This window comes from Prinia subflava, chromosome 1 (genome assembly GCF_021018805.1).
Source record: "Prinia subflava isolate CZ2003 ecotype Zambia chromosome 1, Cam_Psub_1.2, whole genome shotgun sequence".
NCBI classification, from domain to species: domain Eukaryota; kingdom Metazoa; phylum Chordata; class Aves; order Passeriformes; family Cisticolidae; genus Prinia; species Prinia subflava.
Genome location: NC_086247.1, coordinates 130788670 through 130809806, shown reverse-complemented (window position 1 = coordinate 130809806; position 21137 = coordinate 130788670). Strand labels below are relative to the sequence as shown.

The 21137-nt window shown below is 36.7% G+C and overlaps 1 protein-coding gene across 1 annotated transcript; it reads right to left on the bottom strand.

Annotated features, from left to right (window-relative positions):
- Positions 1 to 432: 432 nt before the first annotated feature.
- Positions 433 to 20176, bottom strand: KRIT1 (KRIT1 ankyrin repeat containing). Its single transcript, XM_063412423.1, has 17 exons — positions 20035 to 20176; positions 19252 to 19373; positions 18800 to 18959; positions 17609 to 17701; positions 16542 to 16671; positions 14182 to 14425; positions 13765 to 13880; positions 13255 to 13398; positions 11990 to 12146; positions 11610 to 11717; positions 9783 to 9939; positions 7529 to 7680; positions 6745 to 6911; positions 4893 to 4980; positions 3044 to 3250; positions 2643 to 2759; positions 433 to 2186 (listed from the first exon to the last, which is right to left on the bottom strand). The coding sequence occupies exons 2-17, from the start codon at positions 19351 to 19353 to the stop codon at positions 2118 to 2120; spliced, it is 2211 nt and encodes a 736-aa protein (XP_063268493.1). The 5' UTR covers positions 19354 to 19373; positions 20035 to 20176; the 3' UTR covers positions 433 to 2117.
- Between the last annotated feature and the right edge of the window lie 961 nt (positions 20177 to 21137).

Sequence of the window (21137 nt, the reverse complement as noted above, 5' to 3'; positions counted from 1 at the left end):
GTGCTGTTGGATTTCTCCCTGTTCCTATTTTTTCCTTTCCCTGCTCCCAGATGAAAGCAGAGCACACACCCGCCTTGCCCAGGGCGCAGCATGAGCTCCTATGTGCCCAGGTGCCAGAAGCCTCTGGGACTGCAGGGTTGGGCTCCTGCTGCTCAGTGGCTGCACTGATGTCCAGCATCTGCAAACCTCTGCCTTGCCACAATGAACAGTTTCCCGTTTACCTGGTAAACTCCTGAGCAGTTTTCAAGGTGCACTACCTTAATTTAGAGTCATCATGGGACTCTCCCCCTGGCCCTCTCTGATGCTCTTCTTCCATACCTTACAAGGATGGGCCTGTTACAAACTATTGCTCTGTTGTACTAACACCTGCTTGGTGTAACATTTTGATGGCACCTTCATGCTGGCTACAAAAAGAGAAACACCAAATACGACTTGTTGCAAACAATTTATTAGGCAGCAATGAATAAGAATTTAGCAGAAAGGACTATACAGCAATAAGGCATATTGATAGTATAGTTATATAGGCAACTGACACACCTTCCCAACATTTCCCTCTAGTTTTCTAAGAAAGTGCGATGTAGAGAAATGTATTTCTGATACCAGTGCCAAGTGATAGCAGGGATGAAGGACCTGACTGTTGCATTATTTACCTTAAATAAAGCATAACAATCCATGGAAATTTACTGTTATTTAGGCCTGTGAAGTTTAAGTAGAAAAGTACAGCTTACTAAGAAGAATACAAAATACAAGTCTCCTGTTCACATTTTAAACGGCTTACTACTTTAATTTCTTAAACTGCAGTTACTAGTAAGGTATGAGTTAAGTTACTATACAACAGCACAGTTTTTCACATTCATTTTAGCTTTTATTTGAAAACTTAGAGGCAAGTGCTAATTTTTATTTTTTTATAAAAGCTTTTTTTTTTTACAAAATATTGCACAATGTTTTAGCATGCAGTATACACGGAAGAAATAGTCAAGTGCACTTAAAACCCTGAAATACAACCAGAAACTTCAAAGATTTGTGTTACAGATACTATTTTAATGTAAAAGGATATGTTTCAGACTGCATAGGATCCTACCTTACACTTGGGGCCCAACTTGTTGAGCCCCAACCCTGACTCTACAAAGAGCAGGCAGAATGCTTACAAACTGTATCTGACCTCTTTGTCGTCTTCATCCCTGCATCCTGCACTGCTCTTAGCCTGAAGAAACTGAATTAATCAGTAGGAAAATTAATTTAAGAGAAATAACTTAGTACCTCCTGTATGAGCTTTTGTTACTGCATATGTGTTGTAATCCAGGGTAGGATTTATAAAACTTTCTGAAGTCCTCTGAGAAAGGTTCATCTGTTTATCCCTGTCTCCCTCTCCTCCATAGATACGTTTTATATTGCACAGCAAAAGTAAAAATCCATTTTACAAAACAAGCATGCTAAACATTCAATATGGCTTCTGAATGATTCAAAATATTTCCCTTTTGGCATCCTCATGCAGTATATTAGAATAAATATGAATACAAAGTATGAGAAAGTCAAGAGTAAAAATAAAGTGAGCTAAAATGTTCGTCAGAAACCAAATAAAAAACAAGGGTTTATTAAAAGTAGTTGCTCAAAGGTCTAACTGGTCTAACTGGACTTTTAAGCATATTTATCAATATTATCTTAAAAATACAGGGTGTCTACAAAATACTGCAACATACACCACCTCCTTGATGTCCCACGCAATGACACGAAAGGTAAATAGGTTAACTGAGACTTGCTTAATGGCACTCGTAGTCCCATATTTCTCTGGGAACAAAAGCTTTACTGGATTCATGCTCATGGAACTCGGTAAACCATTTAGATTTTATCAGCTTTATTGGTTAAGCTCAAGCCCTACAATAGTTAATATATGAAACACAAAAATATTTATAAAAATAATAGATATGTTGTATAGTTTTTTAAAAAAATAAACCATGCAGCTTCTGTACAAAGTTAAAAAACTGTACAAATTGACTTTTCTATTGTGTAAAATTCATGTACATGGAAGTCCTGTTACGAGGAGGAACAAGTTGTTTTTTGCTCAGCCATCAGATGCCATCTGATGTTCATTCAATATCTGATGTTGTTCATTTCCATCACTCGTTTCTTTCAGTTGGCATTAGCTGGCCATTTAATTTCATCAGGAGTTTTACAACGAGTCCTGCCTATGTAAAGGGATGCAATTAAATTCTATCAGCATTGCAGAACTACGACAATCAAGTACATGACAAAAGCAATTCTCAGCTTTATCCAACCTCAAACTCCCTTACTTTCAATCACAAAGTTATGGCTCCAGATCTCTGAATCTCATTATATTTGGAATTAATCTAAAAGAATGAGGGATTGGGTATATGCAAGAAACAGTTTCAATTAAACAAAAAGTTTATCCTAATGATTATCCTAGATGCATTTTATGTATTTTGAATTCTGAAGGCTTCACATGCTAAGAAAATAAGCAAACATTCTGAAATATTAATAATAAAGCTTTAAAATAATTTAAAATAATTTTAGGTTTCTTTTATACTGTGCAAGCGTGGTCAATCTCAAGAGAAAAGAGGCTTGTGTATCTAATTTAGAAAAAAAATAATTGAACGTAAAAGATGCAAAATGATACTGCTTACCTGTTTGGTATGCACAATAAAGCTCATTTTGTTTTCCAGACTGTGGATTTGAAAACATGTATCTCCATCTCCCAACTGCCACATAAAGCAACCGTACTTGAGGCTGAGGAGTAAAGCCTATGATCAAATGTAGGAAACTGTCACTCACAAAATATCATCCACACTTGCAAACTGAACTTCCCTTCATTCACAAAGACAGGATTCAGACTCAACACAACGCAGTTGTAGCTCATAAAGTAGTAAAGTCAAAAAATACAAGACTTTGTTAGTGACTTATAAATCTTTGAAAATTTCAGTCAAGTTTAACTGAACAGTTGGATGTGAAATTACCTCTAGTACAAAGACTTTAAGAGAAGAGAATTAAGTTTTATAGTTATCACTGGCAGTTCACTTAAGCTGACCTTTGTTTCCATGTTGAGGAGGTGCAGCCCTTTTACATTTACTCCTACGTACACTTTGATGACTTTATGGCTACTTGAACTTGCTTTGGTGAATATCTGTCCTGTGAAGAAAGCTGCTCCATAAGTAGGAATTTCCCAGCAATTCTGCAAGAACATGCGCTGAAGGTGATGCATCTCCTTACTGACACCTTCACTGGTGCTGAGATTCTAAAAATAAAGAAACAATGGCAATCAGCAAGTCGTGATTGTTTGTGACTGTTTGGTGCAATCCCTATTAAATGTGTATTTCCAAAGTGATTCCCATCAACCAGCTTCCTACAGCTAAATTAAGCCTTAGAGCCATGGAATGGCTCAAGTGTGAGATGAGACTGAGGCAAAACCCAGACACCGACATAGCCTTGGAAATCTGAGCACAGACACGCCACCTCTGAAGGGCCCCAGCTCTGCCTCTCTCAGAATAACTGGGACTTGGGATCAGCAGCTATGCATCCATCTGATACTGAATGCATCACAATCTTTAAAACAAAGCATTCTTCCTCCTTTAGGGTCCAATCCAGTGAGACATGGTAAGATGAGCAAGTACCTCCTTCCAAAAACATGGATTGTTTTTTCTTTTCTAAGCAAAAGAGAGGTGCAGATCTCGTTTCATTACTGGAGCCTTCACTCAGAATGAGACAGGCTTCTGTTCCCTCCTCTTCAGCAGAGTGCAGCAGTCAGAACAAATTACTGCTGGAGTGCTCCTCAAACCAGAATGATAACAACCACTAACAAATAAAAAAATTTGTGGGGCTGTGGACAAGATCAGAAGGCACAGACACGAGTGAGAACACCAAGCTTCAACAGTTAGGGGGCCATGACTGTGGGTGTGGTAGACAGGATCAGCCTCTCTGGATCCACACCTGCCTTACAGCCTACCTGAATTCTACACAGCCATTTCTAACATGTAAAATCTTCAGAACCAAAGACTGCAACTGTTTTCTCCTTCCCCCCATGCCCCACACCCCAAAATAATGTCCCAAAAGCAGAAGTTTAAAAAGCTATGCTTATTCTTACATATAATTTGGTGACAGAGTAGAGACAACTTCGCTACACCATAGTCTTAGAGCACCATCCCCCCCTCATTCATCTCTATTAGAAAGAATAGGAATGACCTGCTAATTTCTGATCAAAAAGGTGTGGGCACCAAAAGAAAATTTATGACTGAGTAATCTCAGAAAGAGAGGCAAGGTTTGAAAACATTCCTAGGCACCTCTGCAGCGTTTCCTGGCAGCTACCTTTAGTGATGCACATCAGCTGGTACAGTTCTTTTCTGACACACCTCATTTTTCCACAATTACTTGTGAAGACCACAAACTTAATCTGATCTCATTTGTGACCCACAGCCCTCAGTTAGATACATTCTTACACAAGCAGCCCAAGTCAAAAAAATTTAGAATTTTTCCTCAATTAACTGCTCCAATCAAAGGAGTCTGTGTGTGTACGTGTGTGCACACATGCACAGCAGCAGCCCTACCAGATCTCCAAGCTACAAGTTATGCTGACAAGAAGGACTTTGGGGATCTGTTGCTACAGGCAGACATGGAAATTTAAATCAGAATAGATTTTTTCACACCTATGCCTGAATTGGAAGTGTGCCCAATATACAGCTAACACTGAAGGTAAGAACAGAAAACAAACATATTTACTTCTAACAAAGAGATCTGTAACTGTACAAGAAATATATTCGAACAACCCATCCCAAAATTCAGAGCCTATACATTTTTAGCTTTTTATACCAGTAATTCTGTTAATTAACTGACAACCAAACAGTCAAAAATGTTTAAGAACAGGTCCTGCTTATTTATCTTACCTTGTATTCATGAAGTATCCTGTTTGTCCAATGAGGAGCTTTGCTTTTTAGTTTAGTTATTGGTACGATAGATTTAAGATTTTCTTCACTAGGAGAAAAACAAAGAGGAACAAAATTTTTCTCCACTAAACAAAGTAAGAAAAAAGAGCAATGTCTGCCACAGTGCCCCTTTGAGTCACATGCTGAGCTAGACAGACAGCTCCTACTCTATCTTGCCTCATCAGATGAGATGGTTTCCTAAGAAACAGTGCAATTCTCATTTAAAGAAGATCCAGCTTTACATTATACACTCTGTGTCACACAGCATGGACATTGCATGGAGAGGAAATGCTAGCAGAACACACAACTCATATTTGGTTAGAGAACAGTTTGGTGAATTCCTGGTTGGAAGTCAAAATTATATACAAAATACCACTTACATCAGCATATCACATACTCAGAAAATATGAGAGACTGTAGATACTCTTCCTTCCACTCCTGTAGTGAGCACTACCAAGGACTCAGCCCAATTGATTTCCACATTAAAGTTATATACTACATGACATGAAAGAGAAGCTACTTACATCAACGGCCTTTAAAAAAAACCCCAAAATGCAGGAAATAAAAACTACTAAAAGAAAGAATGCAAGCCTTTACTAGTTTGCTTTTCTGTACAATTAAGACAGTCTCGAGACCCAGGGATGGAATCTATTTAGAAGTAACCTACTGAAAGTGTATTTGGCAGAATATATGATCTGCCAAGCAAAAACCCTGCACAGGCCAGTGCATCAGATCTTTAAATTCAAGGATACTCTCATACAAACAACAGCCTGGATATATTTTTGGAATTACCAGTCTTTTAGTGAACATTCATGTCAACTACAGAAAAGATAAGGATGGGTAGTCCTGTTTGTATAGCCAAACACTTCCACTGAGCAGGATGAACTTGGAACCACAGTATGGATATGCCTCAGTGAGGAGAGGAACATCACCCTGCAGCTGCTGGGAGTCAGCAGGGAGTAGTTTCACACAAAACTCAGCTGCACTGAACTGCACACTCCTAGAGGAGGGCAGTCCCACTGAAACCCCATCCTCCTTATGCTCCATGCACCAGCTGTGCAACTGCAGCACAACACCTGCAAAAACCCTCCAGGCCAAGGCAGCTCAGCTGATGGGTAAGAGAAGATGAGACGCAGCATTCCAGAAGAGCACAGCTGCTGTTCCATGAATTAAGTGAGGTGGAGATGGCAGGGGGTGAAGGTGCACACAGTAGAGAACTGGAATCTTCATGGGCTCAGATACTGCTGTAGAAATGTATGTGGGAAGACAAGCCATCCCAAAATAGCTCAGCTACTGTTGTGCTGGCAGGAAGAGGGAAGGGGAGAGAAAAATACCATCTGGCTGAGCCCTACTGGTGCTATGGGTTTGACCAATTTAGTACAGCATTTCTCCTACAAATGACAGAAGAGAAACAGCATTGCTGCATGGTCTGTTCAAAGAGGGGAAGTCAATCCCAGACATTGGTCTAACTGCCATGGTAAGATGTTCCTTCAACATTGCTCGAAGTCTCAGTCCTGTGGAACCCTTCAAATGAATACTGTTGGTTATTTTGTTATTACTGTATCTCAGGACAGATTTTACACACTACAGAACCTCCATCCCTCTGTCTAGGACTGCAATAATTAATACATTTTCACACACGATGTCCAACTTCTATTAATGCTACAAGGGTTATGTGATTACTCTGAACTATAACTCAGTGATGAAGAAAACTAACAAATATATCATACCTAAAGTTTGAAGGTTCCATAGTAAGTGCAATCTAAAAATACTTAATCTAACCCATAATTTTAAGTTTTAAACACATACTTACTTTAGAAAGCCCTGTTTATGTTTCTTGCTCTCATAATTTCCATAGACTATTTGTAGAAGCAGACTTGCCAGTGTAATCAGCTTTGCATCAGGTGATGTATAAAAACCTTTCAGTAAATTATATCTGGCCTCATCAAAAAGTATAAGAATAGCCAATGGATCCTCAATCTGTTAAAAAGATTTAAATAATATGATTTCTTTGTCAAAAGGAAAATAAGCTTAGAAACTATAAATACCATTTCTCATTGATTCAGAGACAGAAGAAAAAGGTGTGATCCTGGCTGAAGTGTACATCTTAGTGGTGCTTTGTAATAGAAGGATTGCTTTTCATTGACTTACTTCAACTGATCTAACACAAACCAAAGCCAGCTAGCACACCATGCCCAATCAAAAAAGTTCACAATAATACTGGTATCTGTGGAATTTTTTCCCCATGAATTCATTTCTGGTAATATGTTTGAATAATCCCACTGAAATCGACCAATTAAATAACTGAAAGACTACAGCACAAGGAATAAAATCAGGCAGGTAGTTATTAGCTGTATGACAGACAGACTGTCAAATGGAGACATTGGATAAACCCATCTGAGAGGGTGACAGAGAACAAAGAGATGGCAGGAAGGCAAGAGAGAGGGAAGGAAGAATGTGAAGACTCAAGCCATTAGAGAAAAGGAGATGTCAGGTTTAAATAACTTTGGAAATTACTACAGTCACTATACACACTGACTGTTGATGGTCAAAGTGTCCTGAGTCCAACCATGATTTCATGCACTCCAAGTGCTGACCTTTTTTTCTATTTCCAGTGGAAGTCTCACATCCCTTCTCAAAAAAAGCTGTGAAGTTTCCCTTTGAGGATCCAAGTTTGTCAGTTCAGTGAATATTTCAGGCCAGTCTCGAATATGCTGCAAAGGCTTGTGATATGGCTTCAGCTGGAGACCTGAAAAATAACAGGTTTGTTTCTAAATAAACAAACAGAACAACCCAGCCCATACACACACACAGACACACACACATGATTAAATGCTGCACCAAACCCAGAGTATCTGAAATCGAGGACTCATTAACAAACATTTTCCCTATATTTTCTAAACTGCTATATAGAAAAGGTTTTGAAAATATGGATTTATTGACAGAACTCTTAGCACCAATTTCTTAAATGCAATAGTGTTGAAACTTCATTATTTTCAGTTTCTCAGGAGTGAAGTGCTATTTAAAAATTCAAAGGACTGATTGTAAAAACACAATTATGAAACATGAGAGACTGTTGTCTCTATTATTATGGCAGAAACACGAAGTCCAATAATCTTATTTCTGACAGAAAAATACAGAGATATAATTTATCTTATTTGCTCTTTTTGCATATATATAAGAACAATAAACTTTTCAAAACAGATATTCTTCTTTTCAGTCTGTAAAATGTCTTGATTCTTAACAGGCTAAACTCAATCAATGTTTCATGTTCTCCTGTGTATATGAGAACTGAGAAATTGATACAGAGCTTTCAGTTACAGTCCTACTATGTACTAGAGTCTGTACCTTTGGCTTACTCAATCACCCTGCCTGTCCTTGGATTATTGCTTGGCTTTTTCTAGGAGTGAGATTCTAGGAGGATGTATCTGCCTCATCCTCACTGCTCTGGCTTTCACACTGTGGCATTTCACATTATATGAAAAACTTATATGGATATGTGATAGCACAACATTTGTCACTGAGAACAATCTGTTCGTTTAACTTATCCATGTTACATTCAGACACAGAAAAGCAGCATCATCTGTCCTACAAGCAAGAAACCTAAGGTCCTTACAGTTGTACACAAACTGCAACATACTTTACAATGAAACTTGTCCATGAGTTGTTTCAAGCCATAAATCAGGAGCTCATTTTCAAATCTAGGCTAAATATTTAGAGAATTACTTGCTTTTACACAGTGTATCAGTGAGCTCTTCCCCACAAAAGCAAGCGTAATACCTCAATGATTCTACAAAAACATTGCATACATATTTAGAAAAGGCAAAAGCAGCAACACTTTAACCCTCAAACACTTCCCTTTCTTCTCATTAACATCTATGTTTAGCTGAGGATTACAGTTGTCATGTGGCATACAGCAAAGTAAAAAGGCCAATGGTATGACACTGGAAGAAAAAGATTGAAGAAAAGTAAAGAAAAGATTTTCTGAAATAATTAGAGCTACTTAAAAAAAAGAAAAAAAAACAGTAACAATACCACCATAGTGGAGCATTGGCAACAGCAAATAAAATTTTAAATGTAAGGCTTCTGTGTTAATGACACTGTCAACACAGTATCCTACCAGATCTGAACTGAGCTTTGTAATCCACAGCTTGTCCCATAGCTATCTGTTGACCACATTATCTGAAAACACCCACCCACACTCACTGACTCTTTTGGGCTTCTATTTATCTTTTACTATATATCTCAAATAAAAACTATAATACCTTTTTTATTTAGATCAGAAATACCAAAAACTACCACAAATAGAAGCATGACATTTTACATCAGAATTCTCTCCCATCAAATACATTTGAAAACTTGTTGATCAAAAATTATTTTAGTTCAAAACACAGGAAAATTCATATGATTAAAGGACCTTATGAAAAAACATTAATCATCTTACTTTAATTAGTTTTAAAAAGACTAAACATTGGTAAAAACAACCACATGCATCCAAATTCAGATACTCTGGGAAGAAAACTACAGATAAAACCAGGATAAGCTTCTAAAAAGGCCTACGACATCCAAGGTGCCCTGTAACAGAAAGGCAGCCTGGAACAGCTTCATCTTCCTGGATGAAATACATTATAGGTGCCAGAGTGATTCAGGCAGACCTACTGAGGGTACCCAAAGTAAAAGCTAAACCAGAGAAGCTCTCCACAGCTCTGAAAGCAGTTTGGAGACATCAGGCTGTAAACCTGTCAGAGAGCATGTCTCTGTCTCTCCTAAGACAGCATTACTTTTCCCTAAAGGCAAGCAGGAATAAGCTATGCTAAACCCTCAAGTGCAGCCATTGTCCTCTTTACTTACTGAGGTTCTCAGAACAGATCCAGATAGTGAAGTACTGCTGAGTCTCCTGAGACAAGCGCATGCCCTCCATTATTTGCTGGACAGTTGTGTTGTTTCCGTGTTTCAGCTCCACAGAGCGGTACGACCCATCCATACGATAAATTCGGGCCTTTTCATACTGCATAAAAATGGGGACATGTTAAACAAACAATTTGTTAAAATCCTTTCTGTTGATGTTTTCTAGAGAGGAAAATAGTTTTACCATATATCAGCAACATCTATAATGTTGGGAAAAAAAACATTGCTCAACTCCTACATATTTATTATTTACCCAAATTGCTTGTTTCATATCCTATGCAAGTTCTTAAACTGTGCTTTTTACAACAGTAACTCCAAGAAAATCTTGCTGGTATTTTGAGGACTTCTGCTGAACTCAAAGGCAAGGAAGTATTTAAAAGTTCCCTGAGGGATCTGGCCTCAGCTGCCTATATATATCCCAAAATGTTCACTTTGCTATTACTGGCAGGCTATGATTTTTTTCCCCCTATACTAAAAAGACTTATTTTTAGAGGGAAGCACCACCCTTTACTGACAACCCGCTACAAGAATACAATCTCATTAAATCTTATAGTGCTCCTGTAATATAATGTAAATAAATCTAATAAATAATACATAATTTTCCCCTTCAGAACTCCCATAGCTTTCACTGAATTGCATGTGAGCCCACAGTATGCCTCCTGAAAGACATACATAAACATAAATCAGGTGCTTAAAGCATATATACACTAGTCATAAATCAATGAAAAGTCTCGTTTTCATTTCTGTAACAGGTTAGATGTTTCAGCTGCTTGAATAAAAACTTTTCAGGAATTTGTTATTTCCCTTCCTCAAATCTACTAAGTCATCAAGAACTGAGTTCCTAAAAACTTCTGGGAAAAAAAAGATAGATGGTTTGGAAAATGACAACTGATTGAAAATGATGTCGGAGTGGAAAACATCAGTCTAATTGTGCTGCAGTAGCCACTGTCATTCCTACTGTAGTAGTTTATAGGGGGAGTTTATATATTGTATTAAATAAATAGTAATAAGTGACAACATAATAACATGCATTACACTCTGAAATCTACTTAGAATATGTCCATTAATTTTTAGAGTCATTAGACCCACACACCTTCACATGATCTACTGCATAATAAGATCTTTAAAATAAAGATCAGGTCCTTCCTTAATTATTTTGGAAGATCATTCATGCAGAGTGAAATGAAGATAATTTAAAACATGTTGAAGAACTGACAGGTTTACTACCACCTACTTACAGGGATATAGGTTACATCTGAAGTCAAAGAAAAGAAACAAGTGGGTTTATATAATTTGGCTAATTTTAAATCTACTTCAGGATAAGAGGAATTGCATTGTAAATTTTGTTTCCTATCCTGGCTAAATCTTCCACTGGCTGCCAAGGAAGCCTGCATGGACTAAGTGAAGTAAGCCTATTTCATAGAAGCCTACATTTAGCCAGTTGAATGCTCCTGTTTATCAACATCTAAGATAAGAATGCATAAAAAAAGCTGATGGTTGCATGATCAAAAATAGATATAAAATCAGTAGCTGATATGATGTTCCTGCAAATAAATTGGAGCTTCATGTTTACATCTTACATGTATTTCTTGAGCCATGAAACAGAACAGAAACATTTAAAATGACAAAATGTCAGTTTGCCAATATATACACTAACAATTTCAATGTGCTGCACATTTCCAGTAAAGGCCGGAAGTGACTCTAGCTCTTCTACAAGATTAGGTGTAAATTAAATACAAACTTTAAACTATTTAGAAAATAAACTCATACAGGTTTATTTATGGCTTCCTTCAGTAGTTTTGCAGCTTCTTCCCACTCATTTTGTTTGTTCTCTTCACAAACATTCAGTGGAGATCTTCCTTGTTGATCAGTAATGTGCTACAAACAAACAGAAACACTGATTCTGCATTGATTTCACTGGAGATAGGTAAACATTTACACATTTTTGAGATAATTAAAACCCTTCATATCAGAGTTCAAACATTTAATTGATACACAATGGGAAAAGTAGAGGTAATGAAAAATATTTAACCATCTTTTAATCACTTAACAAGAACATTGTGCTTATACGTTGTGATCTGGACACCAAAATATTTCTCATACACAAGCTATTGCTAAAACTGCTATTTCTACACACAAACAGAACTTACTCTGTCGATTTCTGGATGATTTAGTAGAATTTGTACTATTTCAGCATGCCCACCTCCAGCAGCAAAATGAAGAGGAGAGCTAAGTTGACCATTCAGAAGATTTGGATTGCATTTCCCTTTCTCCAACAGCATTCGAGTGGCTTCAACTTTTCCATACCTGCAGACATGTTTAAATCAGAACAGATACAGCAAATACATAAACTTTTTTTTTTCAGACAGTCCTAATTATGAAAAAGTGATTTTGTCCACACTGAAGAGTTTTCAGCTTTCAAATTACAACATATACAATGGAACATAAGTAAGTTTGTAGATATTAATATCAGTTCTGCAATTCTTTGGTAAACACTGGTCTAGTAACCATGGATTGGATTCATTATAGACAAAGTGAACCTTGATTAAGCTACCTAAGTAGGGGGAGTTGCAGCAATTCAGTCATGGCAGAACAGAGTCCAGCTTTGTCTGGAAAAAAATAATCAGTGTGAGAACCAAAGTTCAGGTTCTCATTGTCATGCATATGGATCCTGAGGATTCTTAACCCTCATGCTTATAACTGGTAAATCTTGTGTATACTTTATGTATAAAGTATTGACAAACTTTCTGACAAACACTAAGAAGCAAGTAAGATTGTGGCCTTTTACAACCAAGTGTAATTTTCATGTTATTCCTACCATTGGACGTACTGACCACTATATATACAAAAGACTAACTTCCGTAAAAAGTTAAAACGGATAAAACAAAAGATAAAGATAAAACAAAAGCATTTTTATGACTGAGGAAAGCTTTCAAGCACTTACAGATTAAATCACAGAGTTATAGTCAGACATGCTGACCTTTGTAAATCACGCAGTCCAGCTTTCCACTCAAACCATGACAGGACCAAAACATGCTCAGCTACTGCTGGGCTATAAAACTGCTCTCAGGCTTCAGCCAACACAGACTGTGAAAGCTACCATGCTAAAGCAGACCCAGTGCCTCCAGCAGGAAATAGAACAGATAGTCAGGAGAGATACAAGAGGCAGTAAGTAAGTGACGACATGATCTCCACAACCAGTCTCCCCAAAAATCATTCAAATTAAAATTATCTCCAAACCTGAAGGAATGTTTCTCTTCAGAAGGTTAACATTAACATTATTATAATCAACGCATAGAAAGTCTAGAGCTTTTTTTATTTCTTCTTTTGGAGGCTGATAAATTACATAAATGATAGTGCTAAAGAATCATGATAGCTAGAATGCACTTGATTGGCAAAGGTATCCTTGACTCACCAGCATGCATAATGGATTGGTGCCCAGTGGTCACTATCCAGCTGATTAACAGAAAACTTTTTATCCAGAAGTTGGCTTAGTAAATCAGAGTCACCTTCACAAGCACTGCGGTGAAGGGGGAAATCATCTACCCACTGGTGTTCCCTATGAAGTAAAAGGGGAAACAGGAAAAACACAGTTCAGAAATATTACAACTATTGAGAACATCAACTTTTTAAAAATTACTAACATAGCACTAACCACAGATCTACATGAAACATAAAAGAGAAGTTCATGCAGCTACAATGTGCCAGTATTCATACAAATAGGATTTTTGTCATGCAGAAATCAAGCCACAGCTGTATTTATTAGAGTAAGAAATGCTTCTCTAATGTTTATAATTTACACCTTTCTTGGTTCACCCTTTAAGTATTATGTTTCAATACTTAGAGATTTCAAATAGAAATATGTGCTACTGTAATAAAACAAAGCAAAATTATCCATTAATGAAAAAGGAATATAACACAATACTTGTCCTCTGTGACACTGCTTATTCTACGTTGCCACTTTTCTTTTTTAGGAATCTGAATCTTTGAATAGTCTGGTGCTCCAAGGCCAAAGTATGGATTTATTACCACCTTGTCAACCTGTGAAGACATAATTTAAACACAGCTGAAAAAATATCTTACTGAGATTTGGCTACACAATCCCCCATTCCATTCAGGTATTCTTTTGAAACCAAAGTTATGACAGTAACATTTTATAATGAAATACATTTTATAATGAGAGAGAATTATGATCAAATATGAGGCTTTGAAAAACTAGTGCACACTTACTGCTAAATAAACAACTCTGATGTGAGCGCACATTTATATATAAAAAAGAATGAACTTTAAAATGAAAATGTATGTATGTTTCACAAATACAAAATAAAAATATATTTCCTACCCTATTGGTATACTGAAGGTCAGAGCCAAACAAAGGATTATAGATACACACATCTGCTTTCTCCAGTGCCAGCATTTTACTCTTTATTTCCAGGGCAGTATAACCCATGTGCAATGAGCTCTCTGTTTGACCAGGTTCTATAGCATAGGCAGGGTTTATTACATTTGTTTTAATTCTCTCAAGAGGAGATGGTCTGAATAAAGCTGGGATGGAGTGAGACTGTGTGTGCCGTTCATCCAACCACCTGCAGAAGAAAATGGGCAAGTAATGAATTTTAAGGTAGAAAAGGATCATTTTGGTCATGCTGTCTATTATTTTGTTAGATTAAGGATTGCATCTACGATAATCACACATTTGAATTTAAAAAAATGAATTAAAATGTGCATAGCCAATTTTTTACTGAATGTGAAATTTGTAAACCACACTCAGTTAAACAGTTGTATTTGTTCAATTTTGTGCAGATGCAAACTCTCAAAGAGAAGGAAATTATACACCAAGAGTAACACTGCTTATAACCACAAAACTTAGCCACATCAACATGTCTAAAGCGTTCCCACGCTGCAACACACGTCACCATTTCATTTGCTGTCAGTTTATTAACATTACTACTCTGAACAAATTTTGAAACTTAAGGCAATTTTTAAGGGTGAGTTTCAATATCTGTACTGAATTTAGATTTTCAACTAACGCTGAAAGACAGGAAAAGGCAACAGACCAGAAGGTACAGTTTCCAAACTGCTAAGTCTCTTTCACATACCTACCACCTGCCTTTTTATAAAGCTCTGCTGAAGTTTCTCTCTTCTCAGTGCACTCTTACTGAGGGTATTGAAAAGCTTTAGAGCTCTCTTATTCTGTGCTACCAGGGGAAGTCAGTACTGTGCACCTGCTGCATTTTTCCTACCACATATGCAATATAACACAAGGCTCAGGACAAGCTGTTCATCTCAAGTTTTGGATAAATATATTTTTACCAAATTATTAAATTGTTTTAGTGTTATATTAAGAGGTGCATTGCAGGTCTAAAGCCAGGTTTGTATTTAGGTTTCTGCACATGCTTTCTCACAAGCTTGAGGTAAAAATGTGGTTTGCTGGAATAAAATAAATTCTGTTTAGTGATTGAGCCTGGAAATATAGAAGAAAGAGAAGCACATGCTTTGGCCATCCACTGACAGACCACTTGGATCTTGTCTGTCCCAGAATTACATGTAAGGATGGCAGAAGATAACCTGCAGTTCAGTGCCTAAGCTTAGGCCTATTTTTAAGTCCTAGATCCAAGCTATAATGGATAATAGTCCTGCAAAAGCAGCATTCTCTTCACTTACTCATGGTCCTGGCAGAAAGAAGAATAAAATTGCAGTCATTGTGCTACAAACACTCTCTAAAGTATTTTCAGGCATTTTCTCTAAATATTTGGTAGATAAATTAGTTATGGCAGTTTGAATCTTTGAGAAGTATAGTTTCAGATCATGTACATAGAGAATAAAGAATATAAACTATTTTCTATTATACCTTCAAGGCTTCTTGTGAGGCTTGAAACATTTCTAAGCAGAACTTAGAGCCTGAAGGCATTCAGCAAGCAGCAAATAAATTTAACTGGTATGATGGTATACACAGAAATACTACAACTCTACTAAGAAACTGTAAAAACCCTACACACAGAACCTTTTAGGTAATAGCCTGTAGCATGATTTTCTACATTAGCCAGAGGTCTCAGCTAACTTTATTACTGCAAGTAAGTTCATACACGCATCTAAGTGTATCTGGTATTTCTTTGTTATGGGTACATTAAAAAAAATCTAAAAAAACCCCACAAAAAGCAAACACCAAAACAACAAAAAACTTGTTCATGTATTTGAATTTCAAACTGCTATACCGGCTGAACAACTAATCCCCTTTCTGAAAGTTAATTCCTTACTGCAAATAAATTTGTGTGTCTGGGGAAGATGACTCCCTTTCTACACAGAGATTTAATTTGAATGCAAATCTTAATGGTATACAATTAAAGGAAATTTTTACTACACTCTGGCAAGTGCTTTTACTCAAATGACAATTATGCCATTTACAGAAGATTAAACATTATGATTTTACAAAACATTCACTGTGAGCATGAATTTCCAAAAAGCTACTTGATTTAGATAAACATACCATTCTTGAGTTGGCAAAAAGACTTTTAGAAAGATGTTGAAAAGGTTTCCGTTTCTGATAAACATGAATACCATGATGACTTCCTTTTTAACCACAAGAATGCTATAAAAACTATGTGTTACACTGACATATTATCTTTCTAATATATATTTATATTTTGATATAAAATACGAAACTTTTCATTTTAATGTATTTTTACTGATGGTATCTCTTACTTATCCAAGGCAATTAACATTTTTGCAGTAAGTGTAGCAAAGTGTGTGCTGGATTCGCTGCAGACTCTCATGATGTCTTGTAAACAGTAGAACACAGGGCATCCAGGACTGTATGTGTACTTCGTATTATCTAAAAAAGAAACATACCCTGAATGCACATCAGTGAGCAGAATCTTATTTTCCCTTCTGTATCCCTAATTAAGACTATATTATAACCTTAGACTAGAGTGACTTAATTTTCTTCAAATAATAATTGATAGCAATTACATACAATCCTTTCACAGCAATTCCCAACCCAACAGGTTAGCCTTAAAATCCCTACGAATTCTGTCACTATTGCATCAGTGTGATCAGGTTCGTTTGAGGAATAAATGTTAAATGCATCCTGTTACCAGAAAAAAAAAAGGAAGATGACTCAGGACTAGGAGTATGTATTGGTACTGGTAACTCCACAGTGGTATCTATTTGATAGATTTTATCAAGTCTTGTAAGTAAGGCAAAAATGAATAAGTTTCCCCAAAAGCACACAGACATTTTAATTCAATATTTTAAAAAATACTTTTCTGACAAGTCATTTATTTGACTTTCTAAAGAATTTGTTTAGAGACTTACTAAGCATTCTTCTGTGAGTAGAGAACACTGAACTGAGTAGGATGTCTTAGAATTGCATTCAGCAAATTCTACACAAGTTAAGGCCTGTGTTTTGAAATAGAACCAACTGCACAAATACTGCTTAAACCAGACGTGTGCTATTGCTACAAAAACAAAGGCAATACATTAAACCAAAGGTTCTTTCCTTGATTTTAAGTAACTTCTTCAAAGTTTAAAATATTCAGGGAGTTTTGCACCTGCCTGCAATTTTTAACGTTTAAATACAGAAAAAGCCATACATCACATTAAAGTGATATAAAATGCAAACATGTCATATATTATATATAATTATACATATAATCATATATCAATGAGATAGATATATATACAACTTAAATATATCATATAAAAACATAAACCCTCAAGTGAACTTCTGCTAAAATGGGTGCAGCTTTACAAGTCATGCTCAGTGTTACCTTTCACAACAGTTGGAACAATGTAAAGAGATGCCTCCTGGCCTGCCTTCTCTCCATCTAGAGGAAACTTCTTCATTAACACCACACGCTTTCCTAGCACATTATTTATCAACAAAAAACAGACAAACCACAAAACAATTAATTAATCATTAAAACAAAGGAAAAAATCTGGAGCTGGCTATCTGAAAGCTTACCAGATTCAATCTTTCTACTTTCTAGGAAGAAAAAAATATTATTATGAGCTATAATCTAGAGAAAGCAAAGAAAATCTAAATGCATATGAAAAACTAAAGAACATAAATATGTATATACCCATTAACATGAAAAAAATAAAGACTGTAGCCCTTTATAGCTTTTCCAACCTCAGCTGCATATTTTCGCAGTGTATAAACTAAGCTGGTCATAATTAATGCTTGGGCCATCTGAGTGAGTTGAATTAAAGCTCTCCAAAACAATGCAAGGAACTGAGTTTTTGCTTTTATAAGGCATTCCTCTATGTGTGTTAATTCTATTATTCTGTATTTGCTGCATAATGAGCTCTGATACAGTTATTGCCACCTGCAACATTTTACCATGCAAACAACAGAAATGAAATCCACAGCAAAGACCAGAAATCCTTTAGTCATTATACTTTATACCAACCTGGAAATGTAATAGGCTGGCTAAAACAATTTTGTCAGCACAAGCGTGAGGTTCTTTGCTAGATCAGCTATGTAACAACAAGGAAAAAAATGGACTCATCAAATTCCATCTGTGAGCAATAGAGTTATGCTAGAAGTATATTCATATAAATAATGTCACCTGAACAACTGACTTTATAATCTATCAGTTCTCCAGTCCAAGTCAAGTTTTAGCTGAAGTTATGGATATAAAAGCCACTTTGATCTGGTTTAATGGAAATTTAGCTATAAATCTAAACTTGAGGTGAAGAAGCAGCTCAGACAAAGATTAATTTATTAACAATCTTTGAGTAAGCATTTTATAGAGTTGGAAAGTAAAGAGAAACAAAGGTAAATGCAGGTTTTAGCCGTATAGTTGGCTTACATTTTTTTGATGAACCTCAAAACACACCTTCTTTTTTTATACTAATTTCATGCTTTTTATACTAATTTCATGCACAACCTTGCCATGCCAATTTAAAAAACATTTTCATAGTGCTATCAATAGTATATTAGATTAAAATGGTTTTACCTTTAATACCCTGATTGGCTGGTGAAATCGGTTTGGTGGCTTCTAATACATAATCCAAGATGCTCTGGGTAATCTCAGTGCCTCCTTGAAGTTTAGTTTCCAGCAAAACTTTCTTTCTTTTTTTCTTTTGGCCTTCAATGGGAACTTCAAGCAGCAAAATCTTTCGAACAATAACAAAACCAAAGAAGTTTAAGCACAGCTGAAAGAAACACAGAACTTTAAAAATATTATTATTATTATTATTATTATTATTATTATTATTATTATGCCACTGTAAAAGTAGTAACAAAATTCAAGAAGTACTAAATGTTGAGGAGGAGAATGGTGAAGTCAGAATGACCTCTGCAGCAGACTAAAGAGTAAAAGACAAGGCTACATTCTCTTCTATACACATTTACCATACTATTAAAAAAGCCAAACAACTAATACGTAAAGAAAAGAAATAGTTTTACTTCGTAGGATTTAGCTCGATACTCCCGAGAATTGAGGCTAGCAGTATTTTTTGGACGAATCACAGCAACATACGCATCTCCAATGTTTTCTGGGTTTCCCATCTCTCCTTCTTACTTGATCACTGGAAATAATGAATAAACAGGAAGAAAAGGTTCAGCTGAAAAAATCACCCAACAGCACACTAAACTTCAGGATGCAGTGCTCATATCCACTGATGCTTTGCATTATTCATTTATTGTTCTTTAGCTGGAGAAATGCCAGTGGCTGATACAATTCTGCTTCCTTTTCATGAAAGGGGAAAATAGGACGTCATATAGATTTGATACAAATAAGCCTGTTCTCTAACCCATAAAATAAAAGCAATGTAATTTTTTTCCCACTTTGTAACTATCTTCCCCATTTTGCAAAACAGACAAAAGGCCAAAGCAATTTTCAACTCTGGAAAAGATCAAATTGAAAAGGAAAGCCATTTCAAAGTGACAAGCACTGTAATTTATAAACTGTGCTGTAACAAGTACTGCACTTCTATGAATTCCATGCGGATTTCAAGAAAATACCTGGTTTTCATCTCCCCCCTGCAAAGTAGAACACAGTATCGCCTACAGCCAAGTAACAAAGCTGATAAAAATAAACTATAATATGGATTCATTTACTTAGTTTTATTTCAGTGGGGCTGCAAACTGGTGCAGCATAATTCATTCAAACAGAGATTCTAAAAGGAGTGTATCTTTAGTTTCTGAAAAGAGTGAATAAATTTAGATTTAAGAAAAAGCTTTGCTTACCCTTCTATTAAACCAAGGTGACAGTTCCTAAAATCACAAAATTGTATGGAAATTATATGGAAAATCTCCTAAAGCTAAATCACATATCAGCTTCCAGAAAGAAGGTTATATCTGACCATTTCCACCTTCCAGCTGATCATTTTCTTCATCTGCAAATGAACACCTTCTCATTCCATAGCATCAGTAAGCACATGCTTTTTGCAGATTAATTCCTCCACATGTGTTAAATGTTAGTGTTTCTAGCTTCTCCACCGCTTCTAGAAGAAACAGGGGTCTTCAGATTCCTATGCCCTTAGTCCACTGTTTTTCCTGGGATCAAGACTACCTGAAAAGATATTGAAAAAAACTTCAACACAAATAACAGCATGGATATTTTCATCAGTAGTTAAGATAAATACATTAGTTAGAGGATTTAATGATGGTATGTGAACAGTATAATATCTGAAGAGAAATAGCTAATGATTTGCATTACAGTAGCATCTAAAAAACATTAAGCAACATGCTGACTTATGAGAACTCATACTTTAGGATATTAAGAATTTTAAAAGGAGAAAGGAACAACCATCCCTTATGCACAGCTGGGAAAGGCCTGCTCCTTGGGCTTCCTTACACGTGCTTGGATACACAGGGTTTGGGTCATAGGCTTGTGAGGAGGGAGCCGGCACTGCTGCGGCCGGGTCACCTGGATGACAGGCGGCGGGACAGGTGAATAAGCAGCGGGTGAACTCCCTCTGCCACTGCTCAGCACTAAATCTAGTGCAGAATGAGCATGTCTGTGAAACCAACAGCGCTGAGACTCGCCATATGACTCCAGAAAACAAAAAGTAAGAATAAAGAAGGGTGGGGTTGTAAGGATGTGACAATAAACACAGCCAGCTTCAGAAGACATCGCCACGAAGTGATTCGGACCAAATCCAGGTGCTAACAATTCCCGGCGGCCCCATTCCAAAGGCTGCCGGTCTAAGGCACACGCATCCCCCAGGCTTCTCCCAGCACCGCCGACCCCTCCTGCCTCCCGCAGGGCCGCCGTGCCGAGGCGGAGGGCGGCTCCCCCGGGACTCCCGCCAGGGAGGAGGGAGGCCGGGGCATCGGAGCCCCGCAGC